The following is an 18,346-nucleotide window of genomic DNA, read 5'->3' as shown; positions in this document are numbered from 1 at the left end:
TCATTACTAGCAGTGCTATGTGCAGGCTCCGGGTTGCCCAGCTCCAAGGAACAGCTAACAGTCCATGGGTGACAATCACACATCATGCCCTCATTTTAGCATAACATGGGATCATTACCACTCCCACCCTACAAGTGAAGAGACAGCAGCACAGGGCGTCTAGTAACAACCTGCCAGAGTCACATATCATATATGGGGCCTTCAACTGACTTAGAGTGTGATAGGGAGCACGGAAGACTGAGGCACTGGGTGGGTCTATCTGATGAGTGAGGCTGCTTCGATCCGGCGGCAGATCTTGGACACAGAACTGGAAGATGGTGATAGAAGGGTGGGGGTGAGGAATCTCAAAGTGGGCTGGGAAATGGGGTTCAGGTCTGGATGCCAGAGTCACCCATCCACGCTGCTGGCTGACTCAACGACACAGAGTGTGACTGACAAAGAGGACCTCCCTGGCCTCTCTCACAGCCCTGGGGTCAGCCTGCTGTTTACTGGGTGATCGGTGTGTGGAGAGGGTAGTGATAAGCTGCAGTAACATGGCCATTCTGGTTCACTCACTTGGAGTGACCAGCACCTCTCCCCATGACTTCTTGGCAGTCTAAAGGGCCGCATCCCTATGAGGCCTTTAACCCCAAGGGAAGGTCTCATAGCGAGTTGGGGGTGGGGCACTGACAAAGAAAAGAACACAAGGCATGCATGGCCCCTCAGAGGGCTTCACCTTATCAGACCATCTTCATCTGATTGTGCTGAAAACGTCTCTTGGCAATTATATCAGCCTCTTCTTCTGTAGTTCAGAAATTAACTCTCAATGCCTATGCCCGAACGTGGCAGCCACAGTCTCTTATGTGGAAGGGAGTTCTGAAATGACTTTGTCTTCGTCTTTTGCTCTACAGTGTTACCAAGGGAAGAAAGCCTCCAACATCCATCCAGTTGCTGAAAATAGTCCTGAATTGTCTTACATTTTCCTTAATTCTCACTAACATTACACACTCTGAAAGCTAACTGGGAATATATACCAACTGACTGGGAACAATATATGCAAAGTAACCGGGAATATATACATTATACATATGTATACATATATATACAATATATACTAACTGGGAATATATACATAAAAAATGTTCCTATCTGACCCAGCAATTCCATTTCCAGGTATCTGCCATTGGAATGAGGCAAAATTGAAATAATGAGATGTTTAACAATTTGAAAAAACTCAATGATGGTGAATCATTAACATGGATCAAGAGGCTATTTAAGGGACTTCCCTGGTGGTGCAGTGGTTAAGAATCCGCCTGCCACTATTTACAATAGCCAGGACATGGAAGCAACCTAAATGCCCATCAACAGATGAATGGATAAAGAAGATATGGCACATATATACAATGGAATATTACTCAGCTGTAAAAAGGAATGCAATTGAGTTCTTTGTAGTGAGGTGGATGGACCTAGAGTCTGTCACACAGAGCAAAGTAAGCCAGAAAGAGAAAAACAAATACTGTATGCTAACTTGTATATACAGATTCTAAAAAAATAGTACCCAGTGACAGGGCAACAATAAAGATGCAGATGTAGAGAACTGACTTGAGGACACGGGGTGGGGGGCGAAAGGGAAGCTGGAATGAAGTTACAGAGTAGCATTGACATATATACACTACCAAATGTAAAACAGATAGCTAGTGGGAAGCTGCTGCATAAAACAGGGAGATCAACTGATGATGGGTGATAACTTAGAGGGGTGGGATAGGGAGGGTGGGAGGGAGTTGCGGGAGGGAGGGGATATGGGGATATATGTATAAATACAGCTGACTCACTTTGTTATTCAGCAAAAACTGGCACAACAGTGTAAAGCAATTATATTCCAATAAAGGGCTTAAAAAAAAAAAAGAAAAAAGAATCCGCCTGCCAGTGCAAAGGACACGAGTTAGATCTCTGCTCCAGGAAGATCCCATATGCCTCAGAGCAACTAAGCCTGAATACCACAACTACTGAAGCCCACACACCCTAGGATCCATGTGCCACAATTAGTGAGCCCATGTGCTGTAACTACTGAAGCCCGAGCGTCTAGAGTCCATGCTCCACAACAAGAGAAACCTCCGCACTGAGAAGTCCGCACGTGGCAATAATGGGTAGCCACCACTCGCCACAACTACAGAAAAGCCTGTGCACAGCAACGAAGACCCAACACAGCGAGAAAAGAGCCTATTTAAAACTGCTGAATGCTAATAGTGTAAAAAGTTACTGAGTGAAGAGACAGAAAAAAATAATTCCAATCTATCCAAAATGCAAAACTATATATATGAGTTCACCTATGCAGAAAAAGACTGGAAGGAAATAACTGGTTCATCTTTTCTCCAGGTTAAGATTACCATCCATTTTGAAATGTCATCCTTTTCTAGTTTCCAAATTTTCTGTTACACTCATAATTGGAAGGCTTTCCTCCCCTGAGGCTAGTCACATACAAAGTGGAGCAAAAAGTTGTTGGTATCTGAACACTGTGTGCCCTGGGTGGGTCTGCACCAGGTTTTTAGTACACAGGCTGAGATCTGCCAGCCTCTAGACCTTCATACATTAGGAAACCCGGCCAGCCTTGTAAATATGCTTTATTGACACTAGGGGGCAGCCTCACCCCATGGAGAGAGTCTTAAGAAATCCACCAGTCCTCAGTTTCAAAGCACAAATAACTTCCAGTTACACAATTATTGTACAATTCTTGCATTTGTAAGAAACAGTGTGCCTTCCATGAGAGCTTCAAACTTCACTCTAAAATGAACACTATGACATTATAGAAAAGCTCCATATTAACAGCTTAACAAGAGAACAGGCAAGAAACCGGAGCTGACAACTTGAGTATTTAAAGTATTATTGTTTTCCCTCATTAGCAAAGCTCCCCCCCTAAAATTGTCTAAACTCACCTCTTTACTTGCCACTCTCTCTTTGATCCTCTAGTGCTCTCCAGGATGTCTTGAGTGACCTCCTCCCACTGCACACTCCCAGGGCAGCTGCCCTATCCTCCACCAACCTGTCCCCTACTCCCCCAAGGTCTTCTTAATGCTTAAAAAACTTCCTGCCCAGTGAGTGCCACTCAAGGCTTTTAAGGAGGAGTGTGTCAGGGTTAGAATTAAGGGTCAGCAAACATTTAGTGCTGGTGATGGGTAGGACAGACTGAAAGAAGAGTGCAAGGCTGACCCTAGTTTGGAAGGTAGGCATTTAGCACATGTCCCGCACAGGATAAGAGAAGAGACTTTAGATTCCTCACCTCACAGCCACAGAAGTCCTGGAGGAAGTAGGCAAAGCATTGGACAACGTTCATATGATTCTGGCCATCTTTACTGGAATAGCAGAGGAAGACCTTGGGCCGCGGCCGGAGCCTCTCCCTGGGGAGTGCTGTGGTGTACGTGGAGGACTCAGAACTCTCTTCATCTAAATGTGAATATATATTTTCTAAAGTGGAAAAGAAGATAGAGTTGGTGCCCATAAGCAAAGCTCTGTCCTGTTCCCTAAGATTCAGGACCTAATGCTGTCTTCAAGAAACAATGGTCACCATGTCACCTAGAGTACTCCCAGCTCCCTAACTCCACCAGCCCCTTGGGTCACCTCTGGGAACGGGATAGCTGGTTTCTCCGGTGGAGCAAAAAATGGACAAAACTTGTTCTTTACCTGAAATTGACCTTGGGCAAGCCAAGAACACTTCAGAGACCCCACCCCCACCCCACCCCATCCCACCCTGGTCAGCAGAGAGCACTGGGAACCAGCTCTTGCAACTGAGTGCACCTACTAGATCAATTAAGCATCAGCAGAGCTGATCTTCTTTAAAACAAAAAAACTGTCATTGAAGGGTTTTTGGGGTTTTTTTTGGACAAATTACAAAGGTAGAGTACATAAATCTTAAGAGTACATCTCAATAAATTTTATCTAATAATACCTGTGTAACTGCCACTCAGGTTAAGTTATATATCCAAGTTCCCCAGAAGCTTCCCTCCCAACACTGGACTTTTATAAGTGATAAAGCCCTACCTTTCCCCTTACTCACACCTTTAGTCTTCCTTTATGCTCTTTAATTTACCATCCTGAGTTTGAGAAGAGAAGTATGCCTGTCCTTTTAGTGGCTCCTGGGGTTAAAAGTCAAATATTTTAATTTTGGGAACTACAGCAGCCAGGGAACTGACTACAGGAGCTGAGTGGCTGCCCAGCCGCCTGCCTGGAGGGACTAAGTGCTCCCGGTCTCCCTCTGTTGTCCCTAGACCTGCCAACTTGGGAAGAACACACCACACAAAGAGATACCTTGTTGCTTCTTGCGACACATCACCGTGAAAAGCGTCGCAAATGCTGATATGACAACCAGCGGCACAGTGATGGCAACAGCTCTGATGGGCCCAGCCCATGGGGAATTCACTGGGAAATTTCAAAGGGAAGGCTTTTAGACTTAAGCACTATAACAGGTTCAAAGAGAAACAATTTTTTTTTTCTTTTTAAACATAAGCCACATAACAGGTTCTAAAGGCTCCTTGACCACCTTTCTCTGGTGCTGATTTGGTGATTATAAAAGGATTCATTTTAAAAGACTACAGAATACAATTCAATAGTTAAGAGTCTGTTGAGACAATAAATACCTTTGAGTAAGAATCTGCCTAAGGAAACCTCCCCTCCCACCACTTTTCTTCTGAGGACAATTGACTATTTATTTAGTCCCAGAGACATACACAACACACTGGCTTTGATCTTCCGGGCATAAACATTAGGGTGGAAGGAAAATCAGGTTCGATGGAACATCCTTTAAGAGTGAGGAGCTCAAGTGTTTTTGTAAACCACGAAGCACAGAAAGTATCAAATACTTTGGTCCACTCTGTAGTCCAGAGGCAACATTTCAAACAGACAAACAAAATCTTACCTGGTTTTAAGGCATAATGCATCACTTTTCTTGTCGTATTAGTGTCATCCACAAGCTGCAAAACAGAGGATGCTGTATTACTTTTTTCTTAAGTGACAGCATCTCAACAGATGTTATTCATTCTTCCATCTGTGGAGCTGCTGCTGCCTGTGACCATTTTCAAGCTGAGATTAGGTATTAATAGTCAGATACATCTCTATATACACCAAGCAAACTAGTATATATAGGATGGAAAAACAGCAAGGTCCTACTGTATAGCATAGGGAACTATATTCAATATCCTATGATAAACCATAATGGAAACCGTAATGTGAAAAAATACATATAGGGAATTGCCTAGCGGTCCAGTTAGGACTTCACAACTTCCACTGCAGGTGGTGCAGGTTCAATCCCTGGTCAGGGAAGTAAGATCCCACATGCCATGCAGCACAGCCAAAAAATAAACAAAATTTTTTTAAAAAAGGAATATATATATGTATAACTTGAGTCACTTTCCTTTACAGCAAAAATTAACACCGTGTTATAAATCAACTATACTTCAATAAAATTTAAAAAAATAATAATAGGGCTTTCTTGAGTTGTACATACCTCAATTATATAATCCCCAGGAGATACATTTTGAAGGAGGCAGCTGGTTGTCTCTGTATTTTGCTCCTGCAAAGAAACGAATGACACTTTAAAACTTCCTTTCTAGATAAAGGTCATCAGGACCCCTCTCTTCTGTCCTAGAACTGAAGGAGACTTGCCACCAGTTTCAATCATGTTTTCAGAAGATGTCATATTAGAACAGAAAGCAACTGTGCTTATCTGCCAGGTTATCTGAACTGCATTTTGATAAAAGGCCCAGGAGAGCCTGAGACCCCTGTCATATCCTATGCTTGGCTGGTGGTGCCCTGAGCAGCAATTTTTTATTTAAAGACAAAAAAGCTAGTTAGAATACCGTTTACTTAATAAAAGGATGGGGAAAGAAACTACACTTCCATGCTTGTGCATATTCTATTTGCCACAATTTTAACTTGAGCAGAAGTTCAGTGACAAAGGTGAGAGCCAGCAGGAAAACAAAACTCAACACATAGGAGCATGTCTAGGAGGGCACTGGCTTCTGCCACTGTGAACAAAAAACCTCTCTTGGTACTCTCATGGGGTCATCTAGAGGTTCTGTGAACTTCTGAGCAACATTTCCCACTCCCCCGACTATATCTAGTTTAAGAACTTGGTTACTGAATTTCTACTTAACCTTGGCCTCTGTATAAAATCACTAGCCACTAACATGCTAGTGGCTTGGCTCCTAGATGTGGTCTCTTTTTTTTTTTTTTTCACTTACTAGCTGTGAGACCTTGAGTAGCAGGCCAGGTGACCTCCCTGGGTCTCAGGTTCCCCACCTCTTAGGTGGGGATAACAGCAGCCTTTGTTTCATTGAAGATTCAATGACCACAAAGCTTGGTGACCAGCACACAGTGAGCACCTCTGATTCATGTTTAAAATATAGAAGAACAGGGACTCCCTGATGGTCCAGTGGTTAAGATAAGACTCTGTGCTCCCAATGCAGGGAGGCGGGGTCCAATCCCTGGTCATGGAACTAGATCCTGCATGCTGCAACTAAGAGCCTGCATGCCACAACTAAGATCCGGTGCAGCTAGCTAAATAAATAAATAAATTAGTAAGTAAATAAGTAAGTAAGTAAGTAAATAAATGAGTAAATAAACTAAGAAAATGAAATGAAATGAAGTATAGAAGAAGAGGCCACAACTACTTCATTGTTTCGATTCTTTGGTAATACTTTACCTGCTACATCGCACCACTGGGACAGCTGGAGTAGAGATAACTAGGGAGTGAGGGATGACTCAGGACGCCCCTGGGACGTACCCAGTGACAACATTCTGGAATATCTATCGGCTGCTCAGGGTCCACAAAGTCTAATGTTCACATTGAATCATTCAAATTCCAGGGGCCAAAGGGCCACTTTAAAACATGGAGTATTCCTTTATGTACACCTAGCAGCTCACCTGCTTACAGGTCTTCCGCTTGAAGGGTCCTTCGTGCTTGAGCTTATAATGAAGATAGAAGAAACGGAAGCCGAAGCTGTGGGGTGCGTGGTCAAAGGACACCTGCATGTCCGAACCGTGCTGGGTGATGTTGAGGTTCCGAGGCTTCCAGACTGGGAGGAGGAAGGACCGGAGTGAGCATCCCACAGCTGCCCTGACCACCCCTTGATACGTGACAGACAAGGACAGCTATACTTACAGGGTTTACAGGCCAGGTTGTCCGGCTGCAATAGTAGGTCACAGGCTATTAAGAAAGATGCACATTCTTAGTTTTAGGACAGTTTGACATTTTCCTATCCAACAATTCAATACAATATAAATATATACGGCACTGGGTGTTGCTGGAAAGAGTGTAAAATGCATCAATTGCATCACCTCAACAATGATTTTCAATACAGTCCAGTTGTATCTTATGAAAATTTGAATTGTACAATATAAAAATGTTAATGCAGTTCATTTTATGCCACATAAATGGAAACAATACAAAGTCGGCCAGATTTTAAAAGTTTCTCAAGCATTACATAATTTCAAGGCCACAGCCAAAGGCAGTGAGACTGTGTTCATGCTTCTGCCCCAAGGGGGCTCTGTTTCAGCTGTAGACAGAAATAATGCCAGCCCCTGCCCCAGTGCAGACTGTTTAGGCACAAGAGACCTTCACAGTGATCCTGGTAATTTATCTTGATGGAGGTTATTTTAACCTTCTAACTTAAAATCCTTTTGATGGCGTCTAAAAATCACATCCAGGCATCTACTAAGTAGTAGCACCAGTGCTGAAAACCAGGCAGCAAAGGCAATAGCTTTGAAATAGGATTTAAATGTGATAAAAACACGAGACAGGTCCTATATGCCATGTTGCTAACACAGGGAGAACCCTCTGGAAAATGACCTTACAATGCCAAGAAAATCAAAGGCAGCATCAAGGTCAAAATGCACTGAAGTGGTGGTAAATGTACCGCCTGCCTCACCGACAGACATTGACTCTGATGAGGAGAATTAAAGTACGCGAGTTTTGATTTAGGCAAGCTTTCCATAAACACATTCTTTGAATCCTCTATCTGGTTGTTACATGTAAGGCATTGAAAGATGCTATAAAATATACACGGTCTGTGCACTATGGAATCTTATTTTAATTAAGAAAAAGAAATAAACTGTTATGAAATAACTTTGCTGCATAAAAAACAACTATAGTTTAAAAAAAAAAGAAAAGAAGAAAACAGAGTAAGAATTCTGCAAAGGGAAACATGGATGTAGGCTGGAATTGAGAAAAAAAACATCACAGAGGGATGAGGACAGCAAAGAGACCACACAGGAGGGGGTGTCAGGTTGGACAACCATCCAAGGCTGGAAAGATGGACCAAGAAGGCAAGAGGGAAACACTGGGGTCCAGGGTGCCTGGGCACCAAATCTGAAAGCAGCAATTCAGGCTGATGAAAGACACACCACACTGTGTGCAGAACAGATGGAAAGGGAGAGCCAGACAGAGAAGGGAACCCAGCATGGTTGACTTGAGAGTGTGGATTCCAGAGTCAGGCTCCTTGGGGTTCAAATCCCAGCTCTCAGGCCCTTTAACCTTTCTATGTGTAATTCCACATCTGATAAGTGGGGATGTAAGATTAAATTCTTTGTAGGGTTGTTATGGAGCTAAACTGCATTAATATTTGAAAAATATTTATAACAGAGCATTAATATTCGGAAAGAGCATTAATATAAACTTTCTAGAACAAGGTGACCTCAGGCATATTGCTTAATTTTCTTGAAAATGACAGGCAATCATGTCACCCTCCTGATGACAGGTACATGATGGAATCATCTCATGCTCTACCCTTTACCTTAAGCTCAACTTATATTTCTCATTCCTGTTTTTTTAAATCAAATTATTTTAATACATGGCTGTTTTACAGCACCTTCCAAAAAAAAAAATCAACCGTCATGTCTACTCCCGAACAAGCCAAGAATGGGTGTCTCTGGTTAGATGAACACTGCCTGGGCCAAATCTTAATTCTAAAATTGCTTTTCTGGATGCTTTTTCTCTTCACCATGCTGATTTCATACTAGTATTTCATGTGCTCTTGAACACATCTCTGTCAATGAGTCATTAAAAGCAGGAGAAATGTCTCCCCATGGGAAACAGGCAGGAAAGACCATACTCACTGCGGGTTCTGAAGAAGAAAGGGTGATAATTGCTTTCGTTTTTAATGGAAGGAAAGGGGACAATCTTTACAAAGTAATCTGTTTCAAATTTCATATTCAGGAAAGGTTGCGATTCCATTCCCTAAAAGGGAACAAAAACACACGTGATGTCACAGAGAAATCACCCATCCCTCCATCTACATGCGAGAGCTGCGGTCCACCCCAACGGTCACTCAGACACAGTTCTAGGGTTGGGGGACGTGTCCCGGGGAAGGAGGAAGTCAAGTTTCTTTTCTGGACCAAGTTTAGGTTTGGATCCCTAACTGAAAAAGAAGATGGGCAGCCCTGTCTGTTCTTTGGCAATGAAGCTGTAGCACAAAGTTGGTGGGGAGGAGCCCACCTCCACTCCTAAGGGCACAAAGCCACCTTCCAGAACTGCTGCTCCAGCGTGTAACCTGAGAAGTGTGTTTGTTTACCACTGAGAGGTGCTGGAGGGTTTCTGGGAGTGTGGGGCGGCTTGCCCACCTTGGCAGGTGGGGTGGACCCCACAGCCCCTCCTCCTCCAGTTTCACAGGCTTTCAATAGACCATTCAGCCCCCAGAACAATGGTTTGTCTTCAGGAGCACATTCCCCGCGTGTGACTTACAGCTCTTTTGAAGCTACTGTTGAGCTGCTTCGGGTCCTTTAGAATCAGTTGTTGGCACTGTCTTCCCTCTGACTTCAGCTCCTCCAGTATTACCCGAAATCCTTTTAGGAATTCGATGCCTAAGCAAAGCAGAATGCTTTTATTAAACGTGGACTTAATTACTTTTGAACGCACTTTCCTTCCTCTAAGATTACCATCCTCTTCACCTACACAACAGAGTTAAAGGAATTCTAACTCTGGCTGGAATATCTGAGTTTACAGAAAGGGAAAATGCATACCCTGCATTCCTCTCGTACAGACCAGGTGATATTCTCTGTCTCACCATTACTAATTAATAAGTCTCTAATCCAGCCAGCCATTTCACAAACGTCCATTGCTGCTATGACATTAGGGTTCAAATATTTAGACTCAAGGCACAATTAATCATAAAAGTCTGCAGTGGAATATATAATTTCTAGGTCATTAAACAAGGTGTATTCAGCTGATGATCTTTCCCAATGCTGACCAGCAACTTCCCCCTCACCACGTTTCAAATACTTTACGTTTCAGTCCAATATTTGCTGGCATGTTTCACTGAGCAACGTAGAAATTTCCCAACAAAGTGTGTGTCTGCACCCAAGCGGTTCCTAGGCTTGAGATTAAATAGCTTAGGAGAATGCCTATGTGATTTACAAAGCGGTTCTTGCTCTAATCATGCTTGAAAGGCCGACACCCAAGAGCTGCCCAGTGTGTGCTCTTCATACAGCCCTCAGAGGCCCCGAGACGCCCACAGCGCTGCTGAAAGGCACCAGCCCAGCCTCCCGCCACCTGAACTTCCCCCACTGCACGTCCAACTAGCTGCTTTCAAAAGGATTAAGATCTGATGGCCACGAGAGCCAGTACTGGGGCTTCGTATCCCATGGAGACTGGAGTGGTCCAACTGCAGCTGGAGCTCCCTGAAGCCGGCCTCAATTGGCGAGATATCGATTTCGCATTCTTTCAGAACACTAGACAAGGAGACATTTTCAACCCTTCCCCTCCCAGGGCAAGAGCAATTACACAGGATGCAATTAACCAGGTGGGAAAATTATCGATGGCAAAGGCCAGGGAAATCTTTTTCTCTTTCGAATAGGTTCTCCAATCCTGTAATTATTTGATGAAGAGCACATATTTTATGGTGGGAAGGACAAAGGAGCTACAATTAGAGCTTCACCATTTAGGGGGTCAGAGGACAGAGTGCGCACGTATGGACCCTGCCATGTTGTATTATTTCAAGTACAAAGTTTCCTGAGGGGCTGAGAGCTGGCTGACCTATAGTCCAAGATTCAGACATGCTGACAAGATCCGAGGTATCTGACCAGCAACTATTTAGAGGCTCTCACATGAACTTGTCTTTTGAGATCCCCCCTTCCCCCCAAAAGATTTTTGAACAAATCCTTATTATTTATACTAAGATTTAATTCATGCAATGTCCCCAGAACTGTTTAGCAAAAGCCAGTGATTGATATAAAACTGTACATCTCACAATTACATAAAAATTCATCAGCTGGGGTGGGGTGATTCTAGTTTTTATCTTTAAAAGACCTGCCTGGAAAACCACTATACCAAGTCTGGGAGTGGAAGTAGAGGCAGTAAATATAAATCTCATATCATAGTAACACCTTTATCACAAAGGTTATTAACATCTTGTAGTTATACAGTGTTTAGCAATTTTATAGGGCAGTTTCCTATAAAGGAACTTACATACTTCTCATCATTTAACTCATAAAATCCTCCTCACAACCACAGGAGGAAAGTATTATTATCCCCATTTTACAGATGAGGAAATCGAGGTGTACAGACACTAAACGACTTGCTCATGTCACACAGGGATTAAATGGCAGAGGTGGGATCAAACCCAGAGTGCTCTTAACCCATATGCTTTTCTATCTCCCAAGGAGTCTCCTTGATAGAACCTCATAGAAACTGACAGAACCTGTCCATCCATTCCTACCCACAGGCCATCACGCAGAAAAAGTACATCTTTCTGCCTTCACTGTTCCACATGTCAGTTTTCCTCACATCTCTTACTTTCATTCTAAAGAGGGAGCCTGCAGTGTTTCAGGCCAACCCCTTCACCGTTTGGCCTTATGCTGGAATGACTACTTCTCTTTTATCTGCAGAGGATGTTGTTCTTTTTAAATGTTAAGGTAATATTTTTGGAAAACCCATTGGGTTCAGACCCAGCAGCATTTACATGGAGAAGTAAGTTGCCCATGGGTCTGATCATTCCTCCCTGTCTCTGTACTCACCTCTCCTGAATCTGGTTCCTCCGACATTTATCCCATTCAGATTAAGAAATTCAGACTTTATTTTTCCCTTGGTCAGATTTTTTTTTTTTTTAATTCTATGATTGGGTGGCAATGTCCAAGGAGCAGACCCGAGGACCAGGTTGTGATGATAACAACAGCCACTGTTTTTTGAGAGCTCTCTTTAGACATGTACCGTGTGTGTCTCTAATTCTTTTTCTTTTTTTCCTCTAAACAGGTTTATTGAGGCATGGTTGGCATACAATTAATTTCATATTGCAGAGAACAATTTCATACACTTTGACATAAATGTACACCCATGAAACCGTCATCACAGTCAAGGTAATGAACTTACCTACCGCCTCCCAAGTCTTCCTCATGCCTCTTTATAATCCCTCCCACCCCTGTTCCTAGGCAATCACCAACCTGCTTTTTGCCACTAAAGCTTTGTTTGTATTTTATTGAATGTATCATTACTCAGCATGCACTTTTTGTCTTGCTGATCTCACTCATAAAAATTACTTTGAAGTTCATCCATGTTGTTAAGTATATCACTATTCCATTCCTTTTCATCGCTGGGTAGTGTTCCAATGTATGAATGTACCAGTTTGTGTATCAGTTCACGCATTGATGGACATTCAGGTTGTTTCCAGTTTTGGACAATTAAAAATAAAGCGGTAGTGAATGTTTGTGTACAAGTCTTTGTATGGACATATGCTTTCCTTTCTCTAGGGTAAATCGTAGTCAAATGGCTGGATCATGTGCTAATGCATGTTTAACTGTTTAGGAAAATACAAAAAGGTTTTCCAAAGTGGTTGCACCACTTTACGTCTCTACCCTCAATATTTGTTGTTGGTTTTCTTTTAATTTTTATTGGAGTATGGTTGATTTACCATGTCGTGTTGGTTTCTCTACATAGCAAAGTGAATCAGTTATACATATACCCATATCCACTCTTTGTCTCTAATTCTTATAACAGACCAAGAGGCAATCATGTGCACTTTACAGATGGGGAAGCTGGGGCTCAGCCAGGTTTAAATGTCTCTTGAAAGGTAGATTCTGGGTTCAAACCCAGGCGCATCTGAACAAATGGGCCCTCCCTAGGTCCCCCAATCAACCACCCCATCGTCTCCTGGGAAGTATCAATTCATTAAAGAGGACAAGCAGATTGAGCCCTACCAGAATCTGGCCACATAATGTGGGTTTTCTCTTTTTTGTTTGTTTCAGTTTGTTTGTTTGTTTTTTCCATCCCACACAATTTAAATATTAAAATTCAATTAGTTGCAAATTTTAAAAATTGTTGATTTCATGGTTTCTCATGAAAACTGGGGTTTTCCTGAAAACACAGAAAATGTGCCAATGCTGGGCCTGCACATTTCCATGTGGCCACAGAGATCACTGATGCTGGACAGTGAAGCCATTATATCCTTGGCTGCGCCACCCGGCCCCCCACTCCTGCTGAGTCACAAAGGCCAAGGCCTCAGTGCCATTTATCACTCACACACTATTATTTTACAAACCCACAGGTCTCTCAATAAGAGCCAAGGGAAAAAAAGACGAGCCCCGGGGCACAGCATGAAGCTGCATGCATGCGCAGTAAGTGTATACAACCAAGTAGCAAGTGTGTCTGTGCCGAGCCACACCTAGGCTACGCTCCTGTCAAGACCTACCTGGCCGCCAGAGGCCCCCACACTTGGGACCTCTGCACCAGGCACCACCCACCCAAACACCATGGTGGTCTCCGTTGTGACCACTTACCAAGGGCCCCTGGGGACCAAAGAATGGTGACTGCCACTTGGTCGTGGCAAGCATACTGACTGATGGTGATGTTCTGGGCATCAGCGATCACGTGCTTCCCCACTGGATTCAAGTATGTGGTGCAGTCTAGAGAGTTGGGAGAGTGAGAACAGTCAGATTTAAACATGTATTTATTTATTCTCTCCAAGTTCATCTTCTCAAATTACACAGAGCATGTTCAGAGTTAGCCAGATCTATTCTGTTTAAAGACATGTGCTTCAAAGCCCACAGATGACATCAAAGGTTGGCTGTTTGGGAAACTATAAGATGCTGCAGTGGGGTTTATTTACAACACCACCCCCTCCCCTTGAGTTAAATTCTGGGGCAGTGGTAGGACGATTTTCTAAAAGTCTGGAGTTTGTATGTGTATCAGGCATTCACTTTTTTTTACTACTATGACATTTTACCTAAATCAATAATAATTAACATCAATTCAATCAGTTTTCAGCATTAAAGAGTGATCTGAAGCAAAACCATGGCAAAGTAATATGGGATGTGTTCATTTTCAGAAGAAACCTAGAGGACGAGGTGACTGGGAAAAAGGAACTCATAGGAGGATGTGAACTCATGGGGGAGTGATTCATGGCCAGACTGTTAAAGAATCCAATTAGGACCTGCCAAAGGGAGTAACTGATTTTGTGATAAGCAAAGCACCTTCGATGCTAACCAGCAAGTCAAAGGTAAAACTTTTGTTCCCAAACAACACCTCATCAAAGACGCCCACAATACCCACCAAATCCAAAACAGTCCCACGTGGCTCGAAAGATGAAAACCACCCATTCTTTGATTTCGTAAGAGGATGGGACTGGCTGCCGCCTGCCAATGCAGCAGCTGTGCCACCTGGTGTTGCTAAGTACACTTTCAAAGTCTGCAGGGTCCTAAAACGCTGCCAGAAGCTTCTAGCCAGACCCAGGCGGGGATCTCAGAGGGTGGCTGCAGGCTGTTCCGGCAGCTTTTGCAGGGAGAACCATAGACACCAACTCGTAATTCTTACGCTGCTTTATCTCTATTTCTTTTCAGTGATTAAACTTGAAAACTTTCTTTAGTATCTGATGCAAAAGGCCTCCCGTCACATTCCAAACCTACTCATTGCCCCTCTGAAGTCAGGGTGTTTTGGGGGTGAAGCATTCAGAGGCATTTTCTAAGAAGTAGTGAGTCTGCTGCATTCCTGTTCCCCTGCTCCATGTAAACTATACCACACATTTCCCATTTTTATGACTAAAAGCATTCACTAGGTATTTGAAAATCACAAAAGAATATAAGAAAAATGTAAAAGTCGCCCATAACCTTCCACCCCACAGAAGTAACTGCCAACATCTAACAGATATGATTGCAAGCCTTTTAACATGCCCATAATATTCCTTGTTTTTAAATTTCTTATTAGAGGTCAACACGCATGCACTAAAATGCAACTCCTCCTCTATGAAACTCCATCCTTCACTCTGCTTTTTGTCCTGCTTTTTTGCCTAAGTCCTACAGAAGGCACACTCCCTTCTGTAAACTCCATCTTCTTCAAAAACAGCCACCTCTACATTTCAGTATTTCTTCTTTTGAAAAGATGTTAATAGTTAATAAAACCAAATTATATTTCTGATGAAAATTCACTCCCAAAGCGTTTAACATGCATTCGCTGTGTACAGCAGAGAACTTTAGAATAGGAAAAAAATGTTGAAACATCTGGTTTAATACCCAACACTGAACAAACAAGGAAACTGCAGCCAGAGCGATTGGCTGGGTAGCTTGCAATGCCACCAGTGACCAGCCCAGGGTCAGGACAGAAAGCCACCTCGCATGGCTCACACGGGGCTCTTGCCATTCTATCCCCGGCACAAAGCTTATGACTGAACAAAAAATTCTGAACCAGAGGTATTCAGGCTGCAGAAATCCTGGCTGAGACCAGCTTCCCAATATAAAAAAAGACAAGATCCCACCATACACGTAAAGTTCAAACATTTTCACTTACTGACATCTATAATGAAAGAAACCTTTGACTTAAACTGCTTTAGGAAAAGATGCACAGACAAGAGTAAAGCATGTTTTTTTTTTCCCTTTGTTCATTCTCAATGCCAAAATCAGCACTCTCTGGGTTTCTGTAAATACAATTATGCAAATATAAAGTCTACGAATTAAGAAAATGTATTACAACCTACTCAGGCATTACACCCTCAGAGCCTGAAGAAGAAACAAGAAAGGCATCGTGAAAGGAGGCAAGGAGATCTGCAAAAGCTGATTTTGGCTTAAAGGCAAGGCATTTACTATCTTTGTAATGTTAAATGGCAAAGGAATAGAGAAGTAAGATTTTCGTAGTTTAATACTTTTGGTGAAAACTTGGTAATTGGTTCTTAGCTATTTCAAACAGAACTAGTAACCAGTCAACCAAGCAATAACAGGAACTTCCTTGTGGGAGAAAGAAATTATCTTTTTCGATGGAAAACAATGACTAAGTTTTTTGCACAGCCTGGATCCAATTATTAGCAACTCTAACATTTTGGATTCCAGTTACAAAAAAATTATGCCCAAATGACATTTGGCCAAAATGCAACCTAGCTTCAGATGTCTCAGGAGCCGAGTTGTGAATTAAAGTCTAACTAGATGCTGAAGAATTAGAAAGAAAGTAATGACAAAGAGACAGGCGTTGGCACATGGGCCAAATATCCAGTCCCATGAAGAAAACGATAAGGTACTTTCAAATTTTATAGGTATGGATCCTCTTTCACAAAACCCCATATTAAATTAGAGATGCAAATACTTGTCTGCAGCTGACCGGAAAATTTTGAACTCTTGAATGTAATACAAGATCTACCAGGACCAAGAACATATATTAGAAATTAACTTTCTAACCTAAAGAAAGATCCCTTGCACATGTCTTTACTTAGCTGAATTAAGTCTCATGGACTTGCAAATCTTTCATTGGCATCACAACATTTACCCAGGACATGCACACATCATGAACGTGAAATGTCTGAGTTTCCCATGTAAGCTCTCAGCAGTTAACTTAAAGTACCCACATCAGCAACTGCGGGTAAGAACTTGACAACCATATTTGCATCTTAAAATTTTTAGACTGCATACATGACCTCAAAAACCCTGCTTTAGCGGTGATTATTCCAGAGGCCTCAGTGTGACCTACAGCCCTTACTCATAACTCTTCAAAAGATGAATCAAATGTCAGGAGTCACTAAATATGAATCAAGCTCCTTCCTGTCAACATTTTTACTTACAATTTATGGCTCATAAGGCTAAAATGCTCATAAGTCTATATAATTACCTTCTAGGGCACAAAAGTAGATGCTTAGATCAGGGTCTACGTGCTTAATTAGAGAAAAGCACCCCACCTGCCCTTAGAAAACAATTCAGCCAGAAAAAAATCACACTTCCTTGAGAGAAAAGGCCAAAAAGGTGCTTGGATTCCAATTCCAGTTGGAATACCTTCTAATATTAACAGATATCAATTACTGAGTGCACACTGAAGGCTACCTCCTGAGATGAGCAGTTATAAGCATTACCTCATTTAAGCCTCAAAAGTGATGCTGAGGAATAAGCTAATCCTCATTTTACATGATGAGAAAACTGAGGCTTGGATAAGTGAAGTCACCTGCCATGGTTCACAGCTGATAGGTGGGGAAAAGGGTGAGAACTCAGGCCTAAGTCAAAGGTGGCCCACTGGAGACCCCTGGGCCAACCTGGGACACAGATTCACTTGGCCCACTCTGTGTTTGTGAAAAATTTAAAGTAAATGCCGGTATTTTTTTTAAAATGTTCATACCAAAAAAAGGCAAATTTCCCACTCTTCATGGAAATCACATCTGGCTGTGCTCAGTAGGGGTTCCTCAAGGCAACACCGAACTGGAATGGACGAGCCAGTGCTCCCCTGAGACCAGACGCAGGCTATCCAGTTTGCTACGGTCCCTACCACTCCCAAGCATCCTGCACTTGGGCCCTACAGGAATCTGTGTCTTTCTTAAGGATGTGGCTATGTCCTGAGGAAATCAGGGGAGATCTCCATACACAGCTTCTCTCAACACTTTGGAGGATAACTGACCCCTTCAAGCGCCGAAATACTTGGGGGGCTTAACTGAGACTGAGGTGATTTAGTTCAGCACCTGACAAACCTGAGCAGGTTCAGAAAATCCCTCAACTCCAGGACCTGCGGGGTCCCTGACTAAGCACAACTAGGGAAGCTTTAGATCCCCGAAAGGGCTCCGCTCTTCAGCCATCAAGCCGTTTACTTACTGTCATATCTGAAGGTGATGTTGTGCAGCCCGCTGTTTCTGCTGGCCAGCCCCACTCCCTGTGGGAAAACAGGAGAACATGAGGAGAAGTGAAGCCAGTTTACTTTTCCAGCACAGAGAGATCCCCATGGAGTCAAAATGCACACATGATTGCAGAGACCCAGGGTCATGCCAGTCACTGAGTAACATCCACACTCTTGGTGCCCCCTTGAACCCTCCCACCCAACTCCCTCCAGCCCAGGAAATTCCTAACTGCCAGGCCACAGGGATCAGGAGTACTCACTTCCCCTAAAACAATAGCAGCAGCCTGCTCTGTGTTTGGGGGTTAAATAATAATTCAT

General features: G+C 42.9%; 1 protein-coding gene across 1 annotated transcript in view; it reads right to left on the bottom strand.

Moving 5' to 3' along the window:
* IL17RD (interleukin 17 receptor D) overlaps positions 1-18,346 on the bottom strand; it is a 65,282-nt gene that overhangs the window by 8,003 nt on the left and 38,933 nt on the right. Inside the window, exons 2-11 of the mRNA XM_057706766.1 lie at positions 18,007-18,064; positions 13,735-13,860; positions 9,710-9,828; positions 9,085-9,205; positions 7,133-7,177; positions 6,895-7,046; positions 5,477-5,542; positions 4,889-4,943; positions 4,282-4,392; positions 3,257-3,441 (exon numbers count right to left, since the gene is read on the bottom strand). Of these exons, the coding sequence (XP_057562749.1) occupies positions 3,257-3,441; positions 4,282-4,392; positions 4,889-4,943; positions 5,477-5,542; positions 6,895-7,046; positions 7,133-7,177; positions 9,085-9,205; positions 9,710-9,828; positions 13,735-13,860; positions 18,007-18,064 (1,038 nt within the window). The remainder of the gene's footprint in view (positions 1-3,256; positions 3,442-4,281; positions 4,393-4,888; positions 4,944-5,476; positions 5,543-6,894; positions 7,047-7,132; positions 7,178-9,084; positions 9,206-9,709; positions 9,829-13,734; positions 13,861-18,006; positions 18,065-18,346) is intronic.

Source organism: Hippopotamus amphibius, chromosome 13 (genome assembly GCF_030028045.1).
Source record: "Hippopotamus amphibius kiboko isolate mHipAmp2 chromosome 13, mHipAmp2.hap2, whole genome shotgun sequence".
NCBI lineage: Eukaryota > Metazoa > Chordata > Mammalia > Artiodactyla > Hippopotamidae > Hippopotamus > Hippopotamus amphibius.
Note: the sequence above shows the minus strand (reverse complement) of the source record. Positions and strands in the feature narration are given on the sequence as shown.